The 27,867-nt window shown below is 45.5% G+C and overlaps 2 protein-coding genes across 11 annotated transcripts in view; both read left to right on the forward strand.

Annotated features, from left to right (window-relative positions):
• ZNF606 (zinc finger protein 606) overlaps nucleotides 1–4,420 on the forward strand; it is a 39,069-nt gene extending 34,649 nt beyond the window's left edge. For all 8 annotated transcript variants that reach the window (XM_070063331.1, XM_051835252.2, XM_070063332.1 and 5 more), the window contains one exon: nucleotides 1,212–4,420. In XM_070063331.1, the coding sequence (XP_069919432.1) occupies nucleotides 1,212–3,187 (1,976 nt within the window). In that variant the 3' untranslated portion in view covers nucleotides 3,188–4,420. The remainder of the gene's footprint in view (nucleotides 1–1,211) is intronic.
• A 15,111-nt stretch (nucleotides 4,421–19,531) lies between these two features.
• C18H19orf18 (chromosome 18 C19orf18 homolog) overlaps nucleotides 19,532–27,867 on the forward strand; it is a 28,537-nt gene continuing 20,201 nt past the window's right edge. Inside the window, exon 1 of one of the 3 annotated variants that reach the window (XM_070063382.1) lies at nucleotides 19,532–22,293. The gene's annotated coding sequence lies outside the window, so the exon portion shown is untranslated. Of the gene's footprint in view, nucleotides 22,294–22,317; nucleotides 22,388–24,898; nucleotides 25,165–27,867 lie in introns of those variants that run through there. The other 2 variants (XM_070063381.1, XM_070063380.1) reach the window with 2 other exon arrangements.

Below are 27,867 nucleotides of genomic sequence, written 5' to 3' on the forward strand. Positions count from 1 at the left end.
CCCCTATGTTTCATTCTAATCCCTCTCTTGTATCATTGCTCCACAAATGATTCTTAAGTGGCTAGAAGAAATGTCACTTTAGGGGTATCCTTAAACCATGATGATGTTTGCCTTTTGGTTTGGTGAATCTTTCTCATTGGCTAGACTCTATGGAATAGTAAATGTGATAGCATTTATCATAGATAACATCCTGGCTTGAAACCTCACAAGGTTTCAAGAAACCTTACTTTTTCCTAACTCTACTCGCTGCTTTCTTTGGCAGGTGTCAAGATAGGGGAGCAAGAAGGACAGTATAACATAGAAGTCAATTATGATGCCAATAATTTACACATTCCTTACTAAGGGTCTGCATGGTCATTCTACATTTTCTCAGCTGGTCATTTTATTTTATTTTATTCTTTTCATTTTTATCAGTGGTTTCCTAAGACCACCCCTAGTTTCAGTAGAAGAACTCACTAGGACCGAAAAGTCATTATACTTGGAGTTATGGTTTATTATAGTGAAAGGATACAAATCAGCACCAGCAAAAGGTAAAGATGGATGGGGCTAAGTCCCGAGGAAACTGGGTGTAAGCTTCTGGGAGTTGTTCCCAGTTGAGTTGCATAGGCACATTAACTTTCCCCAGCAGAGTTGGGACAACATACGTGAAGCATTTTTTATTAGGAAACTTGCCTGAGCTGCAGAATCCAGGCTGTTTATTGATGGTTGATCAAGTAGACACACAGTGTCTGTGAGATTGAACTCAATCACTGAAATTCTAACCTCCAGAGAAAAAGCAGATGCTCACTGTAAATGCATTACACAATGCACAAATTATCTGGAGAAATAATTTGTACAGAGCTTCAAGGCCTTGAGCATGCAGTACATTCAAAAGTAGAAATGCCAGTATCTAAATTCCCAGGAATTGGCCAAGGGCCAGTTATGAAACAGGCTTTCTTAGTTATGTGCAAAGTTTAAACAACTCAGTCCTATAGAGCTAACTCCTTTCTGCGTACCCATTTTGTGACCTTGTCATAGGAAACTACTCTTAAGTGATTTTATTAGCTTTCAGTACACAATTATTAACTCTTCTTCACTTTATACTCTGATTAGGTTCTTGAAAACAAATATACATCTGCCTTTTAAACAATATGGACAGTAAATCTCACTATTCCCACTCTGTTCTGAAACATCTTTCCTCTATGTTTTCATTGCTTTTTTCTGTATTTCAGAATGGAAGAAAAATCTTGAAAGCAAAGCATTGGTCCCAATACAAAGCATATTTGAGGAGGAAAAACCCCATGACATGAGGTTGGAAAAATACATATGGGATGATCCTTGGTTCTCCAGGGTAGAAGTTTTAGGCTGTAAAGACCAATTAGAAATGTACCAAATGAACCAGAGTACGGCTATGAGGCAAATGTTCTTCATGCAAAAGCAAGTGCTATCTCAAAGAGGCTCTGATTTCTGTGAACTTGGGACAGAGTACAGCCAGAACTTAAACTTTGGTCCTTCACAGAGAGTTTCCCATGTAGAACATTTCTATAAGCCTGAAACACGTGCTGAAAGCTGGAAATGTAACTCAGCCGTACTGTATGCAGATAAGGTTACCTGTGAAAATAATTATGACAAAGCCTTCTGCCAGTCCATTCAACCTGTTCACACTACAGGAATGCAAGCTGCAGATAATCTTTTCAAATGTACTGATGCTGTTAAATCTTTCAATCATGTAATACATTTTGGTGATCATAAAGGGATGCACACAGGAGAGAAACTTTATCAATATAAGGAATGCCATCAAATTTTTAACCAGAGCCCACCATTTAGTGAACATCCAAGATTTCATGTTGGAGAAAACCAGTATGATTACAAAGCATATGAGAATATCTTTTACTTCTCATCCTTCATGGAACATCAAAAAATTGGTACTATAGAGAAAGCATATGCATACAATGAATGGGAAAAAGTCTTTGGGTATGACTCATTCCTTACTCAACATACAAGCACGTATAGTTCTGAGAAACCCTATGAATATAATGAATGTGGGACATCTTTCATCTGGAGCTCATACCTTATTCAACATAAGAAAACTCATACTGGAGAGAAACCCTATGAATGTGATAAATGTGGAAAGGTTTTTAGGAATCGTTCAGCCCTGACTAAACATGAACGGACTCACACTGGAATAAAACCTTATGAATGTAATAAATGTGGAAAAGCCTTCAGCTGGAATTCTCATCTTATTGTACACAAGAGAATTCATACAGGAGAAAAACCTTATGTATGTAATGAATGTGGGAAATCTTTCAATTGGAATTCTCATCTTATTGGACATCAGAGAACTCATACTGGAGAGAAACCTTTTGAGTGTACTGAATGTGGGAAATCTTTCAGCTGGAGCTCTCATCTCATTGCCCATATGAGAATGCATACTGGAGAGAAGCCCTTCAAATGTGATGAGTGTGAAAAAGCTTTTAGGGATTACTCGGCCCTTAGTAAACATGAAAGAACTCACTCTGGAGCAAAACCATATAAATGTACTGAATGTGGCAAATCATTCAGCTGGAGCTCCCATCTTATTGCCCATCAGAGAACTCACACAGGAGAAAAACCCTATAACTGTCAGGAATGTGGCAAAGCATTTAGAGAACGCTCAGCCCTTACTAAACATGAAATCATTCATTCTGGAATTAAGCCCTATGAATGTAATAAATGTGGAAAATCTTGCAGCCAGATGGCTCACCTTGTCAGGCATCAAAGAACTCATACTGGAGAAAAGCCTTATGAATGCAATAAATGTGGGAAGTCTTTCAGTCAGAGCTGCCACCTTGTTGCTCATCGGAGAATTCACACTGGTGAGAAACCCTATAAATGTAATCAATGTGAAAGATCCTTTAACTGTAGCTCTCATCTTATTGCACACCGGAGAACTCATACTGGAGAGAAACCATACAGGTGTAATGAATGTGGGAAAGCATTTAATGAGAGTTCTTCCCTTATCGTGCACCTGAGAAACCATACTGGAGAAAAACCCTACAAATGCAACCATTGTGAGAAAGCTTTCTGTAAGAATTCTTCCCTCATTATTCATCAGAGAATGCATAGTGGCGAGAAACGCTTTATATGCAATGAATGTGGAAAAGCCTTTAGTGGTCACTCAGCCCTGCTTCAACACCAGAGAAATCACAATGAAGAAAAACTGAATTGAATTGAGGAAAGGTTTTTCTTTATTGTACATTTGATTAACACATTGGGAAAAAAAAACCCTCATAAATATAGTGAAGAAGAGAAATTTTTCATTAAGAGTTTTTAGTAAGACTTGTCCCCTTGTTACTCAGTAGAAAATATCTTAGAAGAAACCTTATGAGTGAAAAGATTAGGGAAAAGCTTTTGGCAGGTATGTGGTCCTTACTCAACATAAAATAATGATGACCAAAATTCTAAACTCCCCTATGGCCTACCAGGAATCTATAGTTGAGGCACATGACTGGCAAAAAAAGGCATGTTTTAGCAAGAGCTTTCACCTATTTGTAGATCAGTGTGTATTGTTAAGGGAAAAACATGCTGAGAATAGTGTTTTAACTAGAAATAGACTTTTTTTTTGTTAAGCTGGAGTATAGGGTGGAAAGCTTTACAATAACATTTTGTGCATAATGATAGAAATACAGATTTTGCTATTATAAAGTAAGGGTCTGAGTGCCCTTTACAGAGTAGGATATGGGATACTAAGTTTGAATTTAAGAAAAAATGTAGTATAGTATGGAATGGGGTATTTACTGTTGATCAAGATTAACCTCCTTTAGAAAAGATTAGTAAGTAACTGAGATCACCAATGGTGGAAAAGTTGTTACATAGGCACATGAGACTGATTTTGTTGGAACAACAGATGATACTTAATAACCCAGTGTGTCAGTGCCCATTATTTATGCATTACTGCATCATTGGTTAATTAGTTTGTAATTTGTTTTAGGCAATCACTATAAATTATAATTATGGACACTGCTTCAATATACATAACATGAAGGTGTAAAAAGGATGCAGAATTGTAAAAAGCATATCTGCTATAAAAATGTATGTGTATGAAGATCTGAAAGATCCATGAAGAAATTAACCAAGTTAAGATTTTTTTCTGAAGTTTTACAAATACATATAGTGTTTATCATGTGTTAGGCTTTGTTTTAAATGCTTTCAAATATTAGCCTTAACTCAATGAGATAGGTACTGTTATTGTCCCAATTTTACAAAGGGGGAAACCAGGGATACAGCTAGTGAGGAATGGAGCTATGATCGTTTGACTCCAGAGTTAATTTTTTAAAACTGCTGTGTTATGCTTCTTGTCCAGTGATATTTTCCCTTAATGTGTTTTCCCCTTTTGTTTAGTGTTCCTATAGTAGACATTTGGTAATAAAAATCAAGAAAATCCTAAGCACTGAGAAATAAAGTTACCTGGTTCCTGTCTGATGAAGGATTTCTGGAAACATAAGAGCTGAGATTCCAGTGGAATATGAAAAAGCCTGAATTGGACATTGGGTCCTGGTTTCCTGGAATTTCATTGCCCACAACTTAGAATTATAGGGCATCAGGGCCAGGACAATTACTGGAGATTTTGGCAAACCTGAAGAATACCACTTGACAGGTTTAGAATGCTTCTCCATGAAGCCATGGGCAAGGCTGTGTATTCTTTTACACAGACACTGCTATGTGTGAGAGTACCCTTTCTGAAAGTCTCCCTTGAATTCAGTGTTTATAATTATTTTCACCAGGTAGACAGATTATTTGATAGGAAGAAGGATTCAGAAGGAAATGGAGTCCATCACTAGTCCATCCCCTAGAGTTAGGAAGTCTCTCTGAGTATTCACAAGAGAGGAGTGAAGCCACAGAGAACTTGGGTGGCTTCTCTCTGGTTCACAAAATATTCCTAAAGCAGGGCTGTATTTAGGGGGCAAGGATTCTTCCTGGATAGCCTTCAGGATATTGGATGAATATAAGGCTCATCTAATTTCTCAAGATCTATGACTCACCAGTGGTTGAGAAATGGTTGCATACTGGAGCCATGGGGAGACTAATGTTTACTGTCTGGCTACTGTAGCTTGAACTCACTGAGCTATGTAACACTTGATTCATAACTTCAGAGCTGAATGTATTAGTGGTCACCCAATAGATGTTGCAGGAGTGAATTAATGTTTTTCTGGGTTTCTCATGGGATTAGTGGAGAGAATAGAGTTAATATGATCTCTATGAGAGGGGCTGGCCAGCACTGGTCAGGTGTACCTGTGCACTGCCTGTTTAGAGTGAGGGAGGGATGGTTTGGAGATAGCTTGTTTTAAAGTGGATAAAACCCAAGAGTTTGTACAGATACCTCATCCTCCCAGAGAAGGCGGGCTCTTGGGTTTGTCGTAAAGTGACTGCTACATCAATAAAGCTCTTGGCTTCTTAGTATACAAAAAATCATATATATTTGTAAGAAAAAGCATGATATATCTGGAATCATACTGCTAACATAATAGGAATATTATTATCTAATATCTATAGTGAATCTATATTCTCAGTTTTAGAGACTCCAACAGATTTGATAGTTCGTATGCAATATTCCACAGCATCCTGGCAACTTCTTATTACCAAGCTTATTAAAACTTTTTGGTTACTTATTTATTTGAAAGAGGCAGAGCTCCCATCTACTGGTTCACTCACCAAATGTTGACAACTGCCAGGGCCAGGCCAGGCCACAGACAGCAACCTGGACTTAATCTGGGTCTCTCATGTGGATGACCATGATGAAGATTTGAGCCATCATCTGCTACTTTCCAGTGTTTGCAGAAGCAGGAAACTAGAGTCAAGAGCAGAACCAAGACTTGAAACGAGGTACTGCACTATGGAATGGAGGCATTCCAAGCCACAGTGAGCTTCTAAGCTAGGCCAGTCACCCACCCCCAAACTTTATATGTCCATAACACACACACACACACACACATTCTCTCTCTCTCTCTCTCTCTCTCTCTCTCTCTCTCTCTCTATATATATATATATATATATATATATATTTTAATTCTCTAAAAGGAACTCCTGTGGCTTAACTCACATGTTTAGTGAAAGTTCCAGACCATTTTTTCTTTCTGAAGGATTCCCTACCTCCTATCACATACAGCCTTATGTAACAATAAACATCAAGACTAATCTCAGTGTTCCATTATGTCCAGGATTCCCAGGTGCCCTTAGTCTGCCTAATTCTAACCTGTGTATGGTTCAGTTTCCTTTTTGTTTCTAAGTTTTTATTTATTTGAAAGGCAAAGTGATAGAGAGATCTTCCATCCATTGATTCGCTCCCTAAATGCCTGCAACAGCTGGGACTGGACCAGGCTAAGGCCATGAATCAGGAACACCCACATCAGAACATTTGCAGTGTGGCTGGAACCCAAGTGCTTGGGCCCTTTGCTGCCTTCCAGTCACCTTAGCCGGAAGCTGGATAGGAAGAGAAACAAGGACTTGATCCCAGGCACTCTTTTTTTTAATTTTTATTTTTTTTGACAGAGTGGACAGTGAGAGAGACAGAGAGAAAGGTCTTCCTTTTGCCATTGGTTCACCCTCCGATGGCTGCCACGGCTGGCGCACTGCAGCCAGCGCACCACACTGATCCAATGGCAGGAGCCAGGTGCTTCTCCTGATCTCCCTTGGGGTGCAGGGCCCAAGGACTTGGGCCATCCTCCACTGCACTCCCTGGCCACAGCAGAGAGCTGGCCTGGAAGAGGGGCAACCGGGACAGAATCTGGCACCCCGACCAGGACTAGAACCCAGTGTGCCGGCGCCGCTAGGTGGAGGATTAGCTTATTGAGCCGCGGCGCCAGCCTCCCAGGCACTCTTGATGAGGGATGTAGGCATCCCAAGTGGCAGCTTAACCTGTTCCTTCACAACACCACCCCTGGGTTTTGATCCCATCTTCCGCTCTTCCCTAACTGAAGGCATCTGCTGGGCCCTGTTACACCATCATCAGAAGCTTCCCTTCACCCTGTTGGTGTGTGTCCCCTATGTACATTGTCTCTCAAGGGTGACTACTTCTCTCCCACTCTCACGGTTTCCAGTCTTCTCTTTCCCCTCTGTAAAACTAGGCTCTAACTCAGAAGACACCAGGTGATCACTCACTGCTTTTCCTAGCTGAAGTCATCTATTGATGGGTCACTCATCTGCATATCTCAAGAGATTTCAGCTCCTGCCTTATGGTATTTAAGACCATCCCCCACCATATTTCCTGATTCCAGTGTCTGCAGATCATCTTCTGGAATTTGGATCTCAAGGTTCTTTAACCTCTCTGCTGGTAGTTTTGTCTGCCACTCTCCCATAGCCAGTCATCCTGTTGTCCCTGGGATAATTACACGAGTGACAAATCCCTTCACCATCTGTTTCAAGTATCTCTTCCTGAGCTAGTTGGCTGTTTGGTACCCAGATTCCAACAATCTCTTGACTGACCCTTCCCGCATATTCAGCCCCAGCAGATGATTTTCCTCCTGAGAAAACAGAAGCAATCAGCAGATGCCTCCAATCCATCCCCCTTCTATTTACGCCTCACAGTCTTTGTCTTCCCCTTGGTGCCTGTCTGTGAACAGTGCACTGCTCCAGCAAGTCCCTTATCTCATATACGAAGGACCTCAAGAACTGCACAGTGAAGTACATATAAAATATGTTTCTTTTGGTGCTAAAAGAATTTGAAATCCGGACATAATTATTTCATAATACACATTTTCCATGAACTTTTTGAATACACTTTACATCAATTTTTCTATTTGGGAGTATTTCCATTAATATGGAAATGTATTTCTACAACAAAATAAACCTTTTGATAGCTACATTTTCTAGCTCCTGTGTCATTTCTTTGCACTTTAGAAAGTAAATCTTGAGTTGTGTGTGCCTACTGGCTCTACTTTCTTAAGCTGCTCCAAGCCCATCTTCTGGTCAGATGATGACATTGTTCATCCAGTGGCCAATTCTTAGTTTCCTTCTTGACATTATCAGCAGTGTTGTAGATAGTGGATCATTTCTGCCTTGAAACAGCTTCTTCACTTGGCTTTCAGTTTTCCTCTGGTTTCCTTTCAGGCCCCTTGGCCGCTTCCTCACTTCTCTTACATCTTAATGTCAAGGTTCCCATTTCTTTTGTATTCTCTTGGTGATCTCATCCAGACTTTAAATGCCACTGATGAGGCTTTTTTTTTTTTTAAGATGTATTTGATTTATTTGTCTGGTAGAGCAGAGGGAGAGAAAGAGAGCTCTTCCATCCTCTGGTTCACTCCCCAATGGCTGCAAGAGCCAGGTCTGGCCCAGGCCAAAACCAGGAGGCAGGAAGTGCATCTTGATCTCCCACATGGGTGGCAGAGGCCCAAGTAGTTGGGCCATTTTTTCATGGCCTTCCCAGGTGCATCAGCAGGGAGCTGGATTGGAAGTAGGGCAGCCAGGACTTGAACCAGCACACCAATATGGGATACCAGTATTGCAAGCAGTAGCTTATCTGGCCGCACCACATGTTATCCCCAAATGAGCTAAAGGCTACAGTTTGAGGATTTTTGGAAGAACGTTTATACCCTTGTTACCACCATTATAATCAAAACAGAGAACACTGCCACCTTTTCAAGAGCTCCTTCATGTCTCCATGATTAATCCTCACCCACCCACAAACTCTAAGAAACCATTTTCTGTTTCTTTCTCTAATGTTAGAAGTTTTGTTTTCAAAGTTCCAGTAAGTGTAGAATTAAGTAGTAGTCTATTCACACACTACCTTCTTTTGTGTCTAGGTTCTTTCACCATTTAAAAAAAAATATTTTCTTAATCCAAAAGAATTACAGAGAGAGGGGGAGACAGAGAGGTAGATCTTCCATCCACTAGTGTGCTCCCCAAGTGGCTAAAATGGCTCGGACTAGGAATGTAGCAGCCCAGACATTTGTGCCATCCTCCGTTGCTTTTCCTGGTGCATCAGTAGGGAGCTGGATTGAAAGTGGAGCAGCCACGACTTGAGCTGGCACCCATATGGGATGCCGGCATCACAGGTGGTGGCTTTACCCGTTACACCTCGACACCAGCCCCTCACCAATTCTTTTTTGAGGCCCGGCCATGTGAAGCGTGTGGTGTATTCCTTTTTAATTCTGTATGGCTGAGTCACAGTTATCTCACCTGCTGGTGGATGTTAATTTGTTTCCAGGTTTGCGCTGTTTGATGGGCAGTATTTTATAAGGCGTTCTGTATTTGCAAATTAAACTATTTTCTTCTTTTCATTTTATAAGTTCATCATTTTAGGAGTCCTATTCACATGCTAGCATGTCTGTTTTTGCTCCTTCTCTTAGCTTTTCTTAATTGTTTTCTAATTTCCTTTGTGTGTACATTTCTACTATCTTCCACTTTGCCAATTTCTTCCTCAACTATATTTGTCTTGCTTTTTATTTCCTCTGTTGTGTTTTTTTTTTTTTGGACAGGCAGAGTTAGACAGTGAGAGAGAGAGAGAGAAAGGTCTTCCTTCCATTGGTTCACCCCCCAAATGGCTGCTACGGCCAGCGTGCTGTGCCGATCCAAAGCCAGGAGCCAGGTGCTTCCTCCTGGTCTCCCATGTGGGTTCAGGGTCCAAGGACTTGGGCCACCCTCCACTGCACTCCTGGGCCACAGCAGAGAGCTGGACTGGAAGAGGAGCAACTAGGACTAGAACCCACCACCAATATGGGATGCTGGAGCCACAGGCGGTGGATTAACCAAGTGAGCCATGGCACTGGCGCATGTTTTTATTTCAACAACTGTTTATATATCTCATATTCCTACTCTTTGAGAAATGTTGTTGTGTTGTCATATCCTATTGCTAATACCTATGCCTTCTCTCTTTAATAGACTGATTTTAATTTGTAAAAAATTGTCTTTATTTGAAGGGTTGGTGTTTGGTATAGCAGTTAAGTCACTACTTTGGATGCTCATATCCCATCCTGGAGTTCCTGCTCTGTTTCCAATGCAGATTCCTACCATTGCATACCCTGGCAGGCAGTGGGTGATGAGTCAAGTACCTGGGTCCCTGCCACATGAGGGAGACCTGGACTAAGTTCCTGGCTCCTGGGTTTGGCCTATCTCAATCCAAGTTCTTGTGGGTATTTGGGCAGTGAATCAGCAGATTGAAAATCTCTGCATTAATCTCTATCTCTGTCTCTCTGCCTCCCATACAGTTTTTCTTGGAAGACAGAGTGAGAAAGAGAGCTCCCATCCCAGACAGGTCCAAGACCAGGGGGCTTTGCCTAAAACTGCAAATCCTCCTGTTCTTGATTCCCTTATCCTACTCTGCTTTTGCATTTTATGGCTAGTGTATATCAACTCCAAGAATATAATCACCACTTACTATGTTTCTTTGTATTGCCTGTATTGCTCTTAGACACAAAGTCCTGGAGGGATTTTCACCATTTCACAGCTGTGTCCCCAGTATTGGAACATGTTGCCTGGAACACAGCAGGTTCCCAGCAAAGTGACCAAAGAGGCCTTAGGTTTATTTGCAGAGCTTCTAAGTCAGTCTCTACCTTCCATCCCATATGACTATGACAGGACAATAGAAGGGTCATGAAGAGTTCACAGAAGCCTGTCCAGGCCAAAGGAGAGCTTCAAGTGGATTTCTGCAGGCAAATAGAGGTAAAAATTGGGGTAGATTGTCCTGGGTTTTAGATAATTGGAAAAACAAACCTTCATGCTTAAGAACTTCCACTCTGGTGCTTTGTTTGACCTAATTTTTAAATTCATTGGTAACTTTGTCCAGTAAATAAGCCAGCTGGACTGGGAGGCCCTGAACTCATTCTTTAGGAGCTGAACTGTATACTGGACATGGACTGCTAGCTGTCCACTTGCTGCCTCAATGGATCTGCAACAGTCTCACCACTGACGGGCTAAGAACACCCCAGGTAGAGGACAGAGAATGAGACTTCCACAATTAGCATATTTAAATGCATGTAAATAAGTCATAATGTCATGCCACAAAGAGCCCAGTGACAGTCATCCCAACCCTGAACGTCTTCCCTCCCAACACAGTCATGGAAATGGGGTCCCTCCTCAGGTTTTTTCAGAAGCCAGCCCCAAGGACAGTGATGACTCAGAGGGGATGACACAGGGATTTCACTTCACAGGTGCAATTTTGGGATAGAAACAGGTGCATTGTGAGGTTCATGTGTGTCACTCCCTTGCCCGCAAAGGAACGACGCTACTCGCAGCTAATCGGTCTTCCATAGACTTTTATTAAGAAAATAACAGCGACAGAGGTAGAGGGAAAGGAAGGAGGAAGGAAAAGAGAGAGAGAGAGCTTCCTTCCTCCGTGTACGACTTATATACAAAATCCAACCAATTGGAAGCGGGCTAAAGTCCATGCATGGAGCACTCTGATCCGATGCCTGTTCACGCGGCGTTCATGCGCCCCTTGGCCAATCAAATGAGATGTCACGCGGTGGGCAGGCTCTTTGTGTGGTCCTCGGCGCCATCTTGTTGTTTACAACACTCTGTACCCTTTTTGGAAAGTCCCTCTCAGGTCAGTTACATCCGGTGGAAAGCACCATCCCAACTGAAACTAAAAACATCCGCTTTAGCAAACGCAACACGGCTGCCAGGCCAAGCCTTAACTCAGAGGTCCCATGGTAGGCCTACCCATGGGTCCCCACATCTCCCCCTTCTTTATTATAATAAATGGCATGGAGACGTGCCTGTCTTAGGTGCCCCATGGCACATACTCTGCTTACCCATCATCGAGGATGCAGGAGGCATGTCCTGTCCTCTGTCTTAGGTCGCTAGGGTTGCCCGCAGGTGCTTACCCGTCTTTGACTACCACTCCATCATGCTAAGCCATACTTCCTTATTGGGGTGAGATCGTAAGGTGGCTAGCATGGCCTGTCGGATTACCAGGTTGGCACACTGCTGACGGAGTGCTAAGGTTCTAATCTGTTTGGCGTTGAGGATGAGGCCCAATAGTACCATTATGAACAAACAACTGATGGCGACCCATTCTTTAACTGTGGACCAGGTGCTGGAAATCCAAACTTCAACTGGAGCCCTGGTATTGTTAAGTACCCAAATGCTAGTTCGTAAGCGTTGTAGTAACATCGTAAAATTGCTGCTCCAGGTGGTATTAATCATATGCCCTAATTGGCGGGACATGTTAGCAAGTGAAGAATGTTGGTCATAAGGAAAAGGCAGCATGCAAACGGAGACAGATTGAACCAAACAGGGTGCCCCCATGACCGATGCTAACAGATTCAATTCCTCCTGGAGGACATCTACTCTTTGGTTGACCAGTAAGATCCCCGTTTTGAGACTTTCGTCCAGTTGCTCCTGTTGTTGCAAAGCAACTGCTGTCTGCGCCGAAATATTGTTGATTTGTTGAACTAACTTGGGTAACTGCCAAGGTGACTGCGGCTGCGCTCGCCACCACGGCCGCTGTGATGGCGGCCACCAAACCTGCAGTGATGGAAAGTCTCTATGACTTTGCAGGATCACTGCAAAGTCTTTAGGCCCTGCCCTAATTGGGACCGGAATCCAGGTGGGGACGCGCATAATTACCCCCACCGAGTTACCATCCCAACATTGAGTAAGGCTCCCGGCAGTGCAGGTATTATTCACTTTGTCACAACATACCAAAGGAAAGGTGGCTCGACGCATGCCTGAGCCGAATAAGTCTCAGATTTATAAGTATGGTGAAGAGTGATAGTGTCATCATCCTCGGCCCACGAGCTACTGGACCAGAACCAACCCTTCAAAAACATAAGTGGGGATAAGTCAGTGCATGCACCAACACTATTGCAGGCAATTATGGGATCCCACCCATTACCCATCTCGGGCACTGGCTTAAAGGTTCGATTGATCCACAGGACACTGGGTTGAAGCATGGAGACAAGGGAAATTAAAAGGATTAGGAGGAAAAGGAGCAGAACTGTTAGACCCTCTGTGTGAGGATGCTAACACGTCGAGAGGCACACCCCAAAGACTCAGAGTCCAGACCAGCTGATGCAAAAAGCAAGAGGATTTATTCAGTGTCTGCGCAGACGGGCTTCCTGAACTCGGGAGTCCAGAGAGCACCCCCAGCACAAAGCCACATGGTTTATATACCTGCAGCGACCAATCAAAAGCACTATAGTGTCCATGGACACAGCAGTCCAGTCCGTGAGCTGATCATGTGAAGGGCATGCGTCTTCTATCCAATCAGCTACGGGATCACATGGGAGGCATGCACACAGCAGTCCAATCCGTGAGCTGATCATGTGAAAGGCATGCGTCTTCTATCCAATCAGCTACGGGATCACATGGGAGGTCATGCACACAGCAGTCCAATCCGTGAGCTGATCATGTGAAAGGCATGCGTCTTCTATCCAATGAGCTACGGGATCACATGGGAGGCATGCACACAGCAGTCCAATCCGTGAGCTGATCATGTGAAAGGCATGCGTCTTCTATCCAATCAGCTACAGGGTCACATGGGAGGTCATGCACACAGCAGTCCAATCCGTGAACTGATCATGTGAAAGGCATGCATCTTCTATCCAATCAGCTACGGGATCACATGGGAGGCATGCACCTCGTTGCCATTTTGTTGTTTACTTCTTCAGCAGTTCCTTTCCCTGTCAGCGTCATCTTGTTCACCCTGAGGGGGACGACATCTCGCTCCCTTCGTTCCCCTGGAGGGAGAGCAGCGTCCCGCTTCCCACACTGTTATTTGAGTATTAGGAGGCATACAAACTGGGTTAGGTCTTAGCACAGCCAGGCACAAGTGTCGCAGCTAGCTAAGCATAGGGTCCCTTATTTTTGTAGCTGCACCTAATTTTAGCTTTGGGGGAAAAAGTTTAGGGCTATAATTTTTAAACTTTAATTTTATTTGGGGCAAAGGTGACTTCTTGTTTTTAATAGTGTTAGCTTAAGTCACTCCATCTTGGTTTGATTTTTAAGGTTCTTCAGAACTAACACTAATATTAACACTATCACCATTAAGATCCGCATAGGATCTACAGGAGTGATTGAAGGTCATGTTCATAAACTCGGTCAAATTAATCCAGCGATGGCCCACAAAGCTAGCATAGGATGGCATAGCCACTCCTGGTGCCAACCAGGTATGTAGGCGGCCACTTTGGCAGGAAGTAAGGCGGGGTCGATTCAAACTGGTCCAATCTCTACAGGCCGGCAGTATTTGTCTAATGGGTATGACCGGCAACTCCTCTGAGCACCAGAAACATTCCGTAGGGAAAGAACCTGATGTAAAGGCAGCAAAACTGCCCTTATGCTTGTTTGGGTTGTCGAGCCAGCCCGAGGATTGGTTAGTTAACGTAATGCACGGGGAGGTATAGTTCACCTCGTCTCTGCCCGGCAAAATCTCAAAGCAGAAGGAGCCTTCCAAAGCAATAGAAAGATTTAAGACACCAGTTTCAGACAGGGGCTTATCTAGGCTGGCAACTCCAAATATGGAAACAGACATATTATCAGCAAAAATTATGGGCAAATATTTAGAGGTATTCGACAAAGGCATGGGCCAGGGTAGGGCTCTGAGCAGGCCCCAATACACTCCCTGATCCTGACATATGACAACACTGCTAAATATTATAATGCAAAGAATTCTAAGTAGCATGATTGGTCCTATTATTATGAATCGCAATTATCAGCAGTAAACAGTCAATCAATACTCCCAATAAGCCACCAACACAAGCCAAAAACAGAACTAACAAAAGCACAAGTAGCAATCGCTTCATAACCTTCGCTTGCTCTCTGCTATATTTGGGCCTTGGGCCTCGTCCACTGTTTCTTCCGGGGGTTGTTGATCGACACAATTTCCCGTCAGAAGTTGGACTCTTCTTTCTGGCATCCAAATGGGTTGTGCAGCTCCCTGTGGGAAGAAACAAACAGCTCCTCGTACCCTTCTTAATAAAGGGAACGGGCCTTTCCACTGATTATCCTGCAAATCTTTCCACATAATCCATTGTACTGATTCTTTATCCATTACTTGAGTGTGTATTTCCGCTGGAGTTTTGCCATTTTTCTTCTTATTCAAAAAATTTATAGTATATAATGCTAAAGCCAAGGCATCTTTATTGGATACCGCATATTCCCCTATTCCCCCTTTTTGTTTATTAATTAATTTCTTTAAATACACATGAGAACGTTCCACAACGGCCTGGCCTTGAGGATTATAGGGTATGCCAGTGAGATGTACAATGCCAAATTCCTTTAAAAAGGTAGCAAAGCGAGCTGACGTGTAGGCTGGTCCATTATCAGTTTTAATGACTTAAGGAACTCCCCAGGCTGCAAAGGACTGCAAACAATATTGAATAACTTGTTGCATGCCTTCTTTATCCAGGGCTGTGGCCATAACCACGCCTGAATACGTGTCCACCATCACATGAACATAACTTTGCCGTCCAAAAGAAGGAATATGAGTAACATCCATCTGCCAAATGTGACACAGCTTAAGGCCGCGGGGGTTGGCGCCTGTTGGAATTCTGGGAACCATGGAAACTACACACTTCTCACAAGATTTTATAGTATCCTCAGCTCGCCCACGGGGAATGTTATACTTCATGCTTAAGGTGGTACTGTTTACATGCCATTTAGAATGGTACTCTTTGGCCTGATCAATAACAGTGCAGGCAAGCAAAAAGCGCGAGTAATGATCAGCTAGCATATTGCCCTGGCTAAGTGGTCCCAGTAAATTCGAATGTGCTCTTATATGTCCTATAAATATAGGATGATGCCTTTGTATTAACAATTTTTGAATTTCCATTAAGTAGGCATATATCGTGGACAATCTGGAAATACTGCATGCTTCATCCAACAATTTCACTACATTAACCACATAAGCACTATCCGATAACACATTTAAGGGACCTTTTTCTTTTCGTAATACAGTTGCAATGATGGCTAGCTCTGCATGCTGGGGAGAGGGGGACGCAGTCAACACAAAATATCGCTGATCGCCAATAATTGCGGCTCCAGTTCCCCCCTTTGCCCCATAAGTAAATACTGTGGGGGCCCCTTCTATTGGATGCTTATGCACCTTCTGTACCTGCACGATTGGAATGTGCATGCAAAACGTAACAAAAGGATGATTTGGGTAATGATTATTGATCTCTATTTGTAATACTAGAATTACATATGCCCACGCACAATTCTCTCTTGTCCACGCTTCCACGGCCTCTTTGCAAAAAGGTATGACACATCGTACAGGATGTTTCCCTGAAATCTCTATTGTCTTTTTTATTGTGGTTAGTATCAAATCTGCAACGGCTGAACCCTGAGTGTACAGCACTCGAGGTAAATGTGAATGCGGGTAAACAGACAGTAAAGGGCCTCCTTGCCAAATTACTGCAAAGGGGTACAACTGTTCCACAAACACTAAAATCTCTAAAGGCCTTGATGAATCACATCTTTGCATTTGGGTAGCCTTAAGACGTGTCTCAACTTTTTGTAAAACTGCAGCTGCCTCTGGAGTCAGCTCTCGTGGTGAAGTAAGTTGTGAATCACCCTCTAAAATTTTGAACAGTGGAAGCATTTCCTCAGTGGTCAATTTACAATAAGGTCGTATCCAATTTAAATTTCTGCATAAGTTTTGAAAATCATTTAAGGTTTTTAGTCCTGTTGTTGCAATGGTAAATTCCAAAGGGGCCACATTTGTTGGTGTCAGCCTAAGTCCTAGGTACTGAACTACTGTGTCCTTTTGAACCTTTTCTGGCGCTATTTGTAATCCTGCCTCCTGTGGGTATGAGCTTAATGTTGTAAACACTGCTTCCAATTGATCTTCCCTAGCAGATGTTAACAATAGATCGTCCATATAATGGAAGATTTTTACTTCTGCATGTTGACGAGCAGGCTCTATGGCTTGTGACACATATAATTGGCATAAAGTGGGACTATTGGCCATGCCTTGAGGGAGGACTCTCCACTCATAACTTTTATTTGGACTTTTATGATTTATGGCAGGCACAGTAAATGCAAATCTTTGGGTATCCTTTTTATGTAACAGTATACTAAAAAAACAATCCTTAAGATCAATTACAATCAAAGGCCAATCCTTGGGGATCATGGTTGGTACTGGCAGGCCTGGCTGCAGTGCCCCCATGGGTTGCCCATTAATCCATTGACAAAGTCTGCATAAGGCTTCGCGGGGCCCTGCACAATCTTTGTTAGACTGTGCCTAATCTCACCCTTTCTTGGATTAACTTTCCATGCTCTTCTCGCCAATTCTCTAATTTGCAGCAGTACTGCTATGGGAGCACTTGCTTGGGCATCGGTATCATTAAAGGCTCCTTCCCCATTTAGCATGTCCTCATTCCAAGCTGCATTCCCGGCCCTGTGGTTCTGCTTGGCTTGTTCCCAAGCTAGTTCCCTGTACGCAGCAGACCACAAGAGGAAGTCTCCACCACCCAACACTGCTTTCGCTAAATTTCTCCAGTCATCCGGAACCAGGCCCTGAGTTCCTATATTTTCTAAAACTGCTTGTGTAAAATTAGCATGGGGGCCATACAGCTGTACTGCCTGTTGTAATTCCTTCAATAATTTACGGTCCATTGGGGTCCAACCCCGATTACCTTGTTGTCCTGAATTACTGGGAACACATGGTCAGGTTCCTGATACTGCTCCCCATCTGGGGCATTATAACATCTACCCTTTTTAGGGGTCTTAGGTCCTCCAGAGCAAGCTGTTTCCTCCTCCTCATCTTCCTCATCAGAATCTGGCTGCCGCTGCACCAAGGAACTCCCTCTAATAGGGGCTGATTTAGGTAAGGTCACTGGACCATACCGCGGTGGCGGGTCGTCTTCTAAGGACAAATTTGCTAATCTAGTCAAACTAGGATATAAGCTAGATGGCTCTCTTGGGTGCAGGGGTGCACTTGGTGAGGGATGGTCCCTCACTGGATTCTCCTCTTTCCCGTCAAGTGGTTTGTCCTTTCGGGGGTCTCTGTCTGTCGGTTTCCCGTCATGCCGACTACCACAGTGGCTGGACTGACTACCATGCCAAGACTCCTCCTGAGCCTTTTCTAAGAGCTCGCACTCCTCATCAAGCAAAAGCCCTAGTCTTTCCGTGGGGTCATGGAGCGCCTGCTCAATGAGCTGCCACAACATAAGAATTTCTACTGACTCTCCGGCTGCTCTCAGCTGCCTTCCTACCCTCCGCCACTGTTGCTCATCTAATTCACCATTTTCCACGAACCTCGGTGATGCCTTGGCAACGGCCCTAGTGAATGCGCATACCGTAGCTGCCTTAACGGGCGTCCCCGTGGTCTTTAACAAGCAGCTCAGCAGCAAGCGCAACTTAGTAGTGGATGCAGTGTTACCCATCACTGCAAAAGACAACTTCCGCCTTGAATCCGGCGTTCATTCACAACTCCCCGCCTATTAGAAGTCTCTTACAGCCCGCTTTGGCGGCTATATATTTTCTTTCTTCCGTCTTCACCGACGGTACCGTGGTCTCTGTCCTTTCCTTTTATACTGCCTGCATTCCCATGTGTACACACGCTTACCTTCGTTTCTTACCTGTCCCTGTGAGTCTTAAAGCGATCCGAGTCACGGAACCACTTATCGCTCCATTGCCCGCAAAGGAACGACGCTACTCGCAGCTAATCGGTCTTCCATAGACTTTTATTAAGAAAATAACAGCGACAGAGGTAGAGGGAAAGGAAGGAGGAAGGAAAAGAGAGAGAGAGAGAGAGAGAGAGAGAGAGAGCTTCCTTCCTCGGTGTACAACTTATATACAAAATCCAATCAATCGGAAGTGGGCTAAAGTCCATGCACGGAGCACTCCAATCTGATGCCTGTTCACGCGGCGTTCATGTGCTCCTGGGCCAATCAAATGAGATGTCACGCGGTGGGCAGGCTCTTCGTGTGGTCCTCGGTGCCATCTTGTTGTTTACAACACTCTGTACCCTTTTTGGAAAGTCCCTCTTAGTCAGTTACATCCGGTGGAAAGCACCGTCCCAACTGAAACTAAAAACATCCGCTTTAGCAAACGCAACACAGCTGCCAGGCCAAGCCTTAACTCAGAGGTCCCATGGTAGGCCTACCCATGGGTCCCCACAATGTGCTAGAGGATTAGTGTATTAGAAAACAGAACTGATTCCTGGACTCTGTGCCAGGCTCTGTGGGTGTCCTCGAGAAATGGTTCTCACAGGTAGCTGTTGGGTGCACCAGTGAGCACAGCAGCAGCCTGAACAAGTGTGCTGGGGACACTTGGGGCACCACACACTGGGGAGTCAGGGAGGGCCTTCCAGGGAAACCACTCCATATTGCTGCCCACAAAAAACTAGCAATGAAACTGCTGCCCATTTCAAGTGCACTGGGGTGACTTTAAGAAAAAAAGAAAACGTGGACTTTCAGTTCAGAACATGAGACCCAAGAAGTCATTTAGTAAGGAGAGATGAGATTCAGTTCTGGGTTTTAGACACCATGCCATCAGGGCAGCAAAAAGTGAGGTGTGGCTAAGGAGGAGAGTGAGGAGGAAGCTGGGGAAAGAGCCATAGGTGGGCAAGACTGGGGCCAAAAGGGACTGAAGGGGAAACATGTGGGGCAGGGGCGGGGGTGGGGGTGGGGCAGGAAGCAAGATCCATCCACGCCTCCCTGCTCTCCTTCCGTCCTCTGTCCTGCTCTGTTAGCTACTGCTTCCACTCCACAACCGTCCCACCAGGACTGAGACATACCCCAGCGGGAGCCACGAGGAGGAAGGCACGGAGGGAGGACACTGCCTCCCAGTGTCACCCCCTCTGAGTCATCACTGTCCTTGGGGCTGGCTTCTGAAAGAACCTGAGGAGGGACCCCATTTCCATGACTGTGTTGGGAGGGACAGAGGGAGGGCGGAGGTCATTCGTCTGTTCATCCGTTCAGTGGATACTATGGAATGCCTGCTGTGTGCCAGGCACTGTGCAAGGCTCTGGGACGCTAGCAACAAAATACTGCCCTTGGTTCCATGCAGTTGAGAGGTTAGTGAGGGTAGACAAGAAACCATATGATGTGGAAAATACTCTGAGGAGAAAGAAAATGGAGAATACATAAGGAAATACACAGCTGTGAGAAAGGAAGAGAGTACAATGCCCACAGAATGATGAGATCCTATGGAAAGACTGGCCCATGAAGAGGGAGCAGCCGACTGGGTAACCTGGAAGCTTGCAGTTTAGAATACAAGACAGCAAGAAGTGACATCATCAACAATGTGATCTTGATGTAAGCAGAGGGGACTTGTGTTTCAGAGACTCAGGGCAGCGTGTGAAAGAGGTGATGGTAGTAGAATTGGAAGATTTTTTTGATAAGATTTATTTATTTGAAGGAAAGAGCTACAGGGAGAGAGAGGGAAGGAGGGAGATTGATCTTCCGTCTGCTAATTCACTCCCCAAATGACTGCCATGGACAGCGCTGGGCCAGGCTAAACCCAGGAGCCCTAACCCAGCATCCCATTTGGACACTGGTTTGAGTCCTGGCTGCTCCACTTTTTCTGATCCAGCTTCCTGATAATGTGCCTGGGAAAACTGCAGAAGATGGCCCAAGTACTTGGGTCCCTGCTGCCTACCTCGAGGACCTGGATGGAGTTCAGGCTTCTGGCTTTGGCCTGGCCCAGCCCCAGCCATTGTGGCCATTTAGGGAGTGAGCTAGTGGATGGAAGAGTGACTTCTATCTTAACCTCTCCCTCTAACTCTACCTATCAAATAATAATAAATCTTAAAAAAATATGCTTCTTAGAGTTGAGGATGGCCCAAGTCCCAGGGCCCCTGCAACCCATGTAGGAGACATGGATGGAGTTTTAGTCTCCTGACTTTGGCCTGGCCCAGAAGAAGCTCCTGGCTCCTGGCTCAGATGGGCTCAGCTCCAGCTATTGTGGCCATTTGAGAACCAGCAGATGGGAGATCTTTGTCTCTCCCTCTCCCTCTCCCTCTCTCTCTCCCTCTCCCTCTCTCTCTCTCTGTAACTCTGCCTTTCAAGTAAATAAATAAATAAATAAATAAATCTTTAAAAAAAGTGAGGGCTCAAACCAGTGGGATGCCAGGATTGCAGGTGGTGGCTTAACCTACTGTGCCACAATGCTGACCCCTGAAATTGGAAGAAGTGGGAGCCCTCAGAAAAACGAGACTTTGAAGAGAACAGCCAAACCTAAAGAGCCTGCCTCATAAGCAACATGTGATGAGATAACTGTTGGAAATATCTACAAATTTATGAAAGAAATCAACAATAGCAAGTAACAAATAAGAAAAAAATGCCAAGTCAGGTCATGGACATGCTGCTAAAAACTGGAGCAATGAGAACCCCTTGCAAACTGCCAAAGGAGAAAAAAAAAACATTAACTTAGAGAAACAATGCCACTGGACAGCTGACTTCATGAGGAAGTGGATGGAATCCAGAGACAGTGGGGCGATTACAGAGCTGAAATAAAATAAATGTCAATTTAGTATTCACTCACCGAAAGTATCCTTTAAAAAATGAAGATGAGATAAAGACATTCAGATGAGCCAAAGTGGGGACATTTGTACCAGTGGACCTGCACTAAAAGAAATACTAGAAGTTCTTTAGGCAGAAAGGAAATCATTCATGACAGAAACGTGAAAGTGCGGGAAGCCAGTAGAGGAATAACACAACTTTCACTTAAATCTCTCCTAACACTTGGCATGGCTGGCCCTTCACCTTCTCCGTGATCCTCCCAGGCCTCTGGCCAGTGTGGGCTCCTCCCCCCTTTCATCTCATTGCCCTTGTAAAATTCCTTTCCATAGCATAGGTCACTGATTATCACCACTTTGCTAACTTTCCGCCTTTTATTTTCTGCTCCTTCCTCCAACATTGTAAGTCTTGGGACCTCATTGGTCCCGTCTGTGCTCTGTCCCCAGTGCCCAGCACAGCACCTGCCACCCAAGACGCTGGGGACATGAAGTAGGGTGGGTGGATGTGGTTTTTCATTGTACTTCTCAGCAGCCTGACCTTATTTGGTCAGGGGCCATGCGTTCTCCCCTTCCTGGGCCTCTTGGCTCTGAGGAGGAGATGAGCTGACTGTTGAGTAAGGGGCTACAAAGAGAGGGGTCTGCGATTCTAGGCAGATTGTCAAGCAGCGGAGGGATCCAGTAGTTAACCTGTACAATAAGCAAGTGAGCCTGGCCTGTGGACAGAGGAGGGAGGGGAGGAAGACCCAGGTGGTACTGGGAGGTGGTGGTGGGGGTGTCTGTAAGCTCAGTCTTCAAGCTGTGAGGGTCAGGGTTCATTCTGGCTGCCTCAGCAGAAGCTGGTTTGTCTACCCTGGCACCTCCCAGTCTTGTGATGTCACAGACAAGACTCCCTCTGCAGATGGAGTAAGCAGTGTTTAATGGGGAGTCCTGCACTCAGGGTGAGTCTTCTTGGGGGTGGGAAAGGGAGGAGTCTGGGAAGATGTGTGCCACAAAGGGGAGAGGGAGTACCCTGGGTGGAGAACTGACTCACAGGTAAACTCAGATTTTCCAGCCAGAAATCTCCAAGCTTGAAAGTGTTCTCCAAACTATTGATTCTAAAAATCGTTTGGAGACTTATCTTTTTTTTTTTTTTTAAAGATTTATTACACAGGGGTCGGCGCCGTGGCTCAATAGGCTAGTCCTCCGCCTTGCGGCGCCGGCACACCAGGTTCTAGTCCTGGTCGGGGTGTCGGATTCTGTCCCGGTTGCCCCTCTTCTAGGCCAGCTCTCTGCTGTGGCCAGGGAGTGCAGTGGAGGATGGCCCAAGTGCTTGGGCCCTGCACCCCATGGGAGACCAGAAGCACCTGGCTCCTGCCTTCGGATCAGCGTGATGTGCCGGCTGCGGTGGCCATTGGAAGGTGAACCAACGGCAAAAGGAAGACCTTTCTCTCTGTCTCTCTCTCTCACTGTCCACTCTGCCTGTCAAAAAAAAAAAAAAAAGATTTATTACACAGAGAGGAGAGGCGGGGCGGGGGGGGGTGTCATCCATCTGCTGGTTCACTCCCCAATTGGCCGCAATGGTCGGAACTGTGCTGATCAGGAGCCAGGAGCTTCCTCCGGGTTTCCCATATGGGTGCAGGGCCCAAGGACTTGAGCCATCTTCTACTGCTTTCCCAGGCCATAGCAGAGAGCTGGATTGGAAGTGGAGCAGCCAGCTCTTGAACCGGCGCCCATATAGGATACCAGCACTTCATGCCAGGCCATTAACACACTGTGCCACAGTGCTGGCCCCGTTTGGAGACTTCTGGAAATATAGACCTCTGGTCCTAAACCAGATTGTCTAAATCCAGCAATTTGTACTTATTGCCAGTACTCTGGAGATTCTTGTCATCTTGGGGGCACAGTACTTCTGCCTCCAGAAGAAAGCCAGCTGGGCTTGGGGTTTTTATGGATCCAGCTTGGGTAAGACCTAAGCAAGACTGTCAGGGACTCAGTAGACACCATAGGGTGAGATATTAGTCCAAGCTTCCTGTGGCCCGAGGGGCAGCCGCAGTATACCTTTCAGAGGGCTTGGGATGAAAGACATTATCCTGAACTGCTGAGAACAGCGATGTTTAAGGACTCTCCCGAACTTCTGTGATGCGGGAAATGGCTCACTGCCAAGGGTCTGCCTGCACCGAGGCACACGGGACTCACAATAACCCCTCCCATTTTTTTAACCTAAAATGATAGCAGATACAGACGCCAAATTCCCACTTTTTGTCTCAAATAATTAAGCTATGTCCACATGGAGAATCAGAATAAAATGCCTGCTAACTTGACCGAGCAGTTTCTCCCCACAAGCCTCTGAAATTTGACTCACCTCTAGGGTTAAACAGGCCCTGCAATGCAGAGCACACTCTCTGTAGGACGGACTAACTGCACGGCACCTCGTGGGCCAGGTGTGGCCGGGCACGATTCTCAGCCTCCCATACCTGGTTCTTTGTGCTGTGGGCTCCTCCCTTGTGAAGGAAAATTATTTTCTGCCTGACCATTGAGAAACTTGTAGATCTCATGATCAGAGAGTTTTTCTAATTCCTGCCGTATCCTCTCCCTCTTCCTTACCTAAGCTCAATTTTGTTTTTTATTTGGCAGAGATTGGGTCCAGGCCTGAATCTGTTCAGAACGCACATCGGGAGGCCTGACTTGTCCCTGGGCCAGTCGAGCTGACTGAACTTTGCATGAAGGCTGTGTGTCTAGGGCACTGAGAATCACTGAGCAGCTGTTACTAGCAGAGAAAAAATATTTTTTATTTTTCAAAAGATCCCTCTGGCTGTTGTGCGGTTAACAGACACAAGACAACTACAGAAGACCAGTGTGTGAGCTCCTGTAGTTGTCTGGGCCCAAGATGGCAGCTTGGACTGAGCAGGCACAAAGCTCACGAAGCGATGAAAAGCTTCAGCCTACACATTGAAATAAATAGCTCAGTGAACTCACAGAGAGAATCACCGCGTGAAAGTACCAAGACCCAAAACAAACTTACAAGCGGTAAAAGGCTGCGCTTGGAACCTGTTTAATGTTCCTAACAATAAACACGAACCACTCTCTTGAACTTGATTAATTTCAAGTTTAATTATAATGACTTCTAGGGACTTCCCATTTTGTCAGAGGAGGAGGCGATGGGGGGCCCCAACACCAGCTTCTCTAGGACCCTGGGCAAGGGAGATGCCACGTCCCCCTGGAGTTTGGAAAGACCCTGTTGTGAGGTTTAACCCATTCTGGAAGCTTCCGTGGCTGAGCCGAGCCAAGCTGAGCCGAGCTGAGCCAAGCTGAGCCGAACTGAGCCACCGCTGCAGGCAGAAATCTTCCCTATGGCAAGGTGGGAATCAGGTGTGGAGGGTCATCAGCTGGCCTCCATCAGGGCCCAGCAGGCAGCTACTGTTTGGTGCTCTGCTGAGGCAGGCTCCAGGGAGCCATTTCTGACCATGACTGGTTTAGTCCAGGCACCCCAGGAGGGTAGTAGGGTAGCCGATGCCTCCAGTCCAAAATCAGCTCTGATAGAAGCAGCAGCTTGGATTGCTGGACAGCCCGCTGAGTTCATTCTAGTGCCTGTTGCTGAATGGGGTGCATCCCAAGGAAGGTGGTAGCTTGTGAGTGGCTTGATCAAATGACTGAATGTCTCTTGCTCTTGCCAGAACATGAAGAGGCTTAGCAGGTATTGAGACTAAATCGTAAAAGCCGATACTTAACTGTGAGAGAGATCTGGCAGCCGTCGCCCAGGAATAAAATGGAGGTTGCTGTGCCTTGGGTTCTGTTCTGTGTAAAGCGTTGGCTCAGCCCTGTGTGTCAGGGTAAGGACATCCTCTTTGACTTCTCCTCCCAGGGTCCCCAATCACAGCATCGTCTGTGTAGTGCCAGCAGCGAGAAGGCCTTCAAGGGGACCGTGTCCAGGTCTGATGACACAAACTGTGGGCAAGGACTGGGTTGTTTAAATAACACACGAGCAACTGGGTGGATGTATATTGGCTTCCTTCCAAGGTAAAGAATTGAGGCTGTGACCAGTTGGTAAGAGGTACCGAATAAAACATATTGGCCAGCTCCACCATGGCACGGTAGTCATAATTCAGTTATGTTCAGTATTAGAGCCTTGGTGGTGGGGAATTTGAGCATTGAGATTTCCAATAACTACGTGGCACTCATCAGTGGAAGCCTTTAAGACTAGTTGAAGGAAGACTACCGAAAGAAACGAACAATCACTCTGTCTCTGAGTAAATCTCTGCAGTCCAGCAGTGCCGTGTGTCAGGTGACGCTGTGGCGTGTCTGCTACCTGTACCGGCTGAGGCAGCTCTGTATTTAGTAGCTTGATTAGCAGGGCCAGGGACCGTGGTTGTTCCAGTGTTGTACCAGCTTGCAACGGCGTCTATGCAGATACTGGGGAAATTCAAAGGGAGAAGCGCCAGCAAGAGGGGCAGCTGCTTCATGCTGCTCCAGTGCTGACGTCCAGTGGACTTGGCTGTCATGAATGATTTTAGTGGTAATAATGCTATAATTTAAAAGGATGACTTCCTTTAAATCTGCATGGGGTCATCTGGAATTATGGTATCATGGCTGGCACAAAGTGGTCAGCAGACTTGGTTGGGGGCGGGGAGATCCATAACTGAGGTCACTGAGGCAATACCAGGCGGTACAGAGCAGCGTGTAGAGTGCCAGGAGGGCAGCAAGCCTTCCCAGGTGGTAGAGCCCAGCTGGGCCGTCTTCCACTGCTTTCTCAGGCCATAGCAGAGAGCTGGATCGGAAGAAGAGCAGCTGGGACTAGAACCAGCGCCCATATGGGATGCTGGCACTGCAGGCCAGGGCTTTAACCTGCTGTACCACAGCGCCGGCCCCAAGATGCTTATTTCTAATAAGGACATGGGATTCTAGAACTTCCCTAAAATACCAAAACCACAAAATTGTTTGACATAATTTTCAGTATAGAAAATGTTAATATTAAATGAACAGCTCTATTATATCTTAATAAGGTGATTTGTGTAATTATATTTTTGTGAAACTTAAAATTCTACATTATATCTTGTGACATAATTATTAACTTTTTTGTCACTGACATAGTCTAGTTACATAATAAATGGTTGTTGGTTTATCAATGTATTTTTTATAAGATTTATTTTATTTATTTGAATGAGTTACAGAGAGAGAGGTCTTCAATCTGCTGGTTCATTCCCTAGATGGCTGCAACAGCCGGAGCTGAGTCAATCTGAAGCCCGGAGCCAGGAGCTTCTTCCACGTTTCCCATGTGAGTGCAGGGGCCTGAGGACTTGGGTCATCTTCTACTGCTTTCCCAGGCCATAGTAGAGAGCTGGATTGGAAGTGGAGCAGCCAGGACTCGAACCAGTGCTCATATGGATGCCAATGCTGCAGGCTGGGGCTTTAACCCTCTGTGGCATAGCGCTGGCCCCTCAATGTATTATTTTTTAGAAATTTTTATTTGAGGAAGGAAAGGAGGGAAGGAAGGGCGGGGGGGAGAGAGAGAACGCGAGCTTCCATCTGCTGGTTTATTTCCAAAATTACTGCAGCAACCAGAGCTGAAGCTGGAAGCGTGGAACCCAGCTCTCCCGCCTGAGTGGCATGAACTCAATTAATCACTCCCTCCGGGGTCTGCGTTAGTAGGTAGCTATGGGCAGGATTGAGAAGCAAACCTGGGCACTCATGTGGACTTCAGCGTTTTAGCAGGACATCTGAACTACTAGGCCAAAGTCCCATCCCGACAATGTATCCTTGGAGGGTAGTGTGATTTGGAAGTATGGAGGCAACATAGAAATTGACTCAGTAAGATATTACAACTGGTTCAGAAGAGAATTCCAAGCACACATTTAAAGTCAGATGAGGTGTCAGGGACGCTTGTTTAAAATAGCAAGGACATTTTTATTCAGGATGATTGCAGCAGGGCAGAGAGATTGAATTCCCGAATACAGCAGAGACAACGGGGAGATTTGTAGTCAACAGGCAGGGTAGGTGGAGGAACTCGCAAATATCCAAGGTGGAGGGTGCAGGCAAAAGGAGCTTCATCAGAGGTGGAGCAGCCAGGACTCAAACCTGTGCCCATATGGGACGCCAGTGCATGCAGGCTGGGGCTTTAACCCTCTGCGGCACAGCGCCGGCCCCTGCACTGGATTATTTTTTTAGAAATTGTTATTTAGAGGGAGGGAGGGAGGAAAGGGAGGGAGAGATGCCTTTTTGGTCTCTGAGACTCTGATCAATGCAGATTCCACAAATGCTGAACCCCGGCATAAAGAGGGCTGGTGTTGTGCCACAGCATGTAATGCTGCTGCCTGTGATGCCGACATCCATGTGGGCGCCAGTGCATGTCTTGGCTGTTCCACTTCCCATCCAGCTCCTGCTAAAGGCCTGGGAAAAGCAGCAGAAGATGGCCCCAAATACTTGGGTCCCTGTCACCCATGTGGGAGACCTGGATGAAGCTCCTGGTTCTTGGGTTCAGCCTTGGCCCAGCGCTGGGCCCATTGTTGGCCATCTGGGAGTAAACCAAGAAGTTGGAA

This window comes from Oryctolagus cuniculus, chromosome 18 (assembly GCF_964237555.1).
Source record: "Oryctolagus cuniculus chromosome 18, mOryCun1.1, whole genome shotgun sequence".
NCBI classification, from domain to species: Eukaryota; Metazoa; Chordata; class Mammalia; order Lagomorpha; family Leporidae; genus Oryctolagus; species Oryctolagus cuniculus.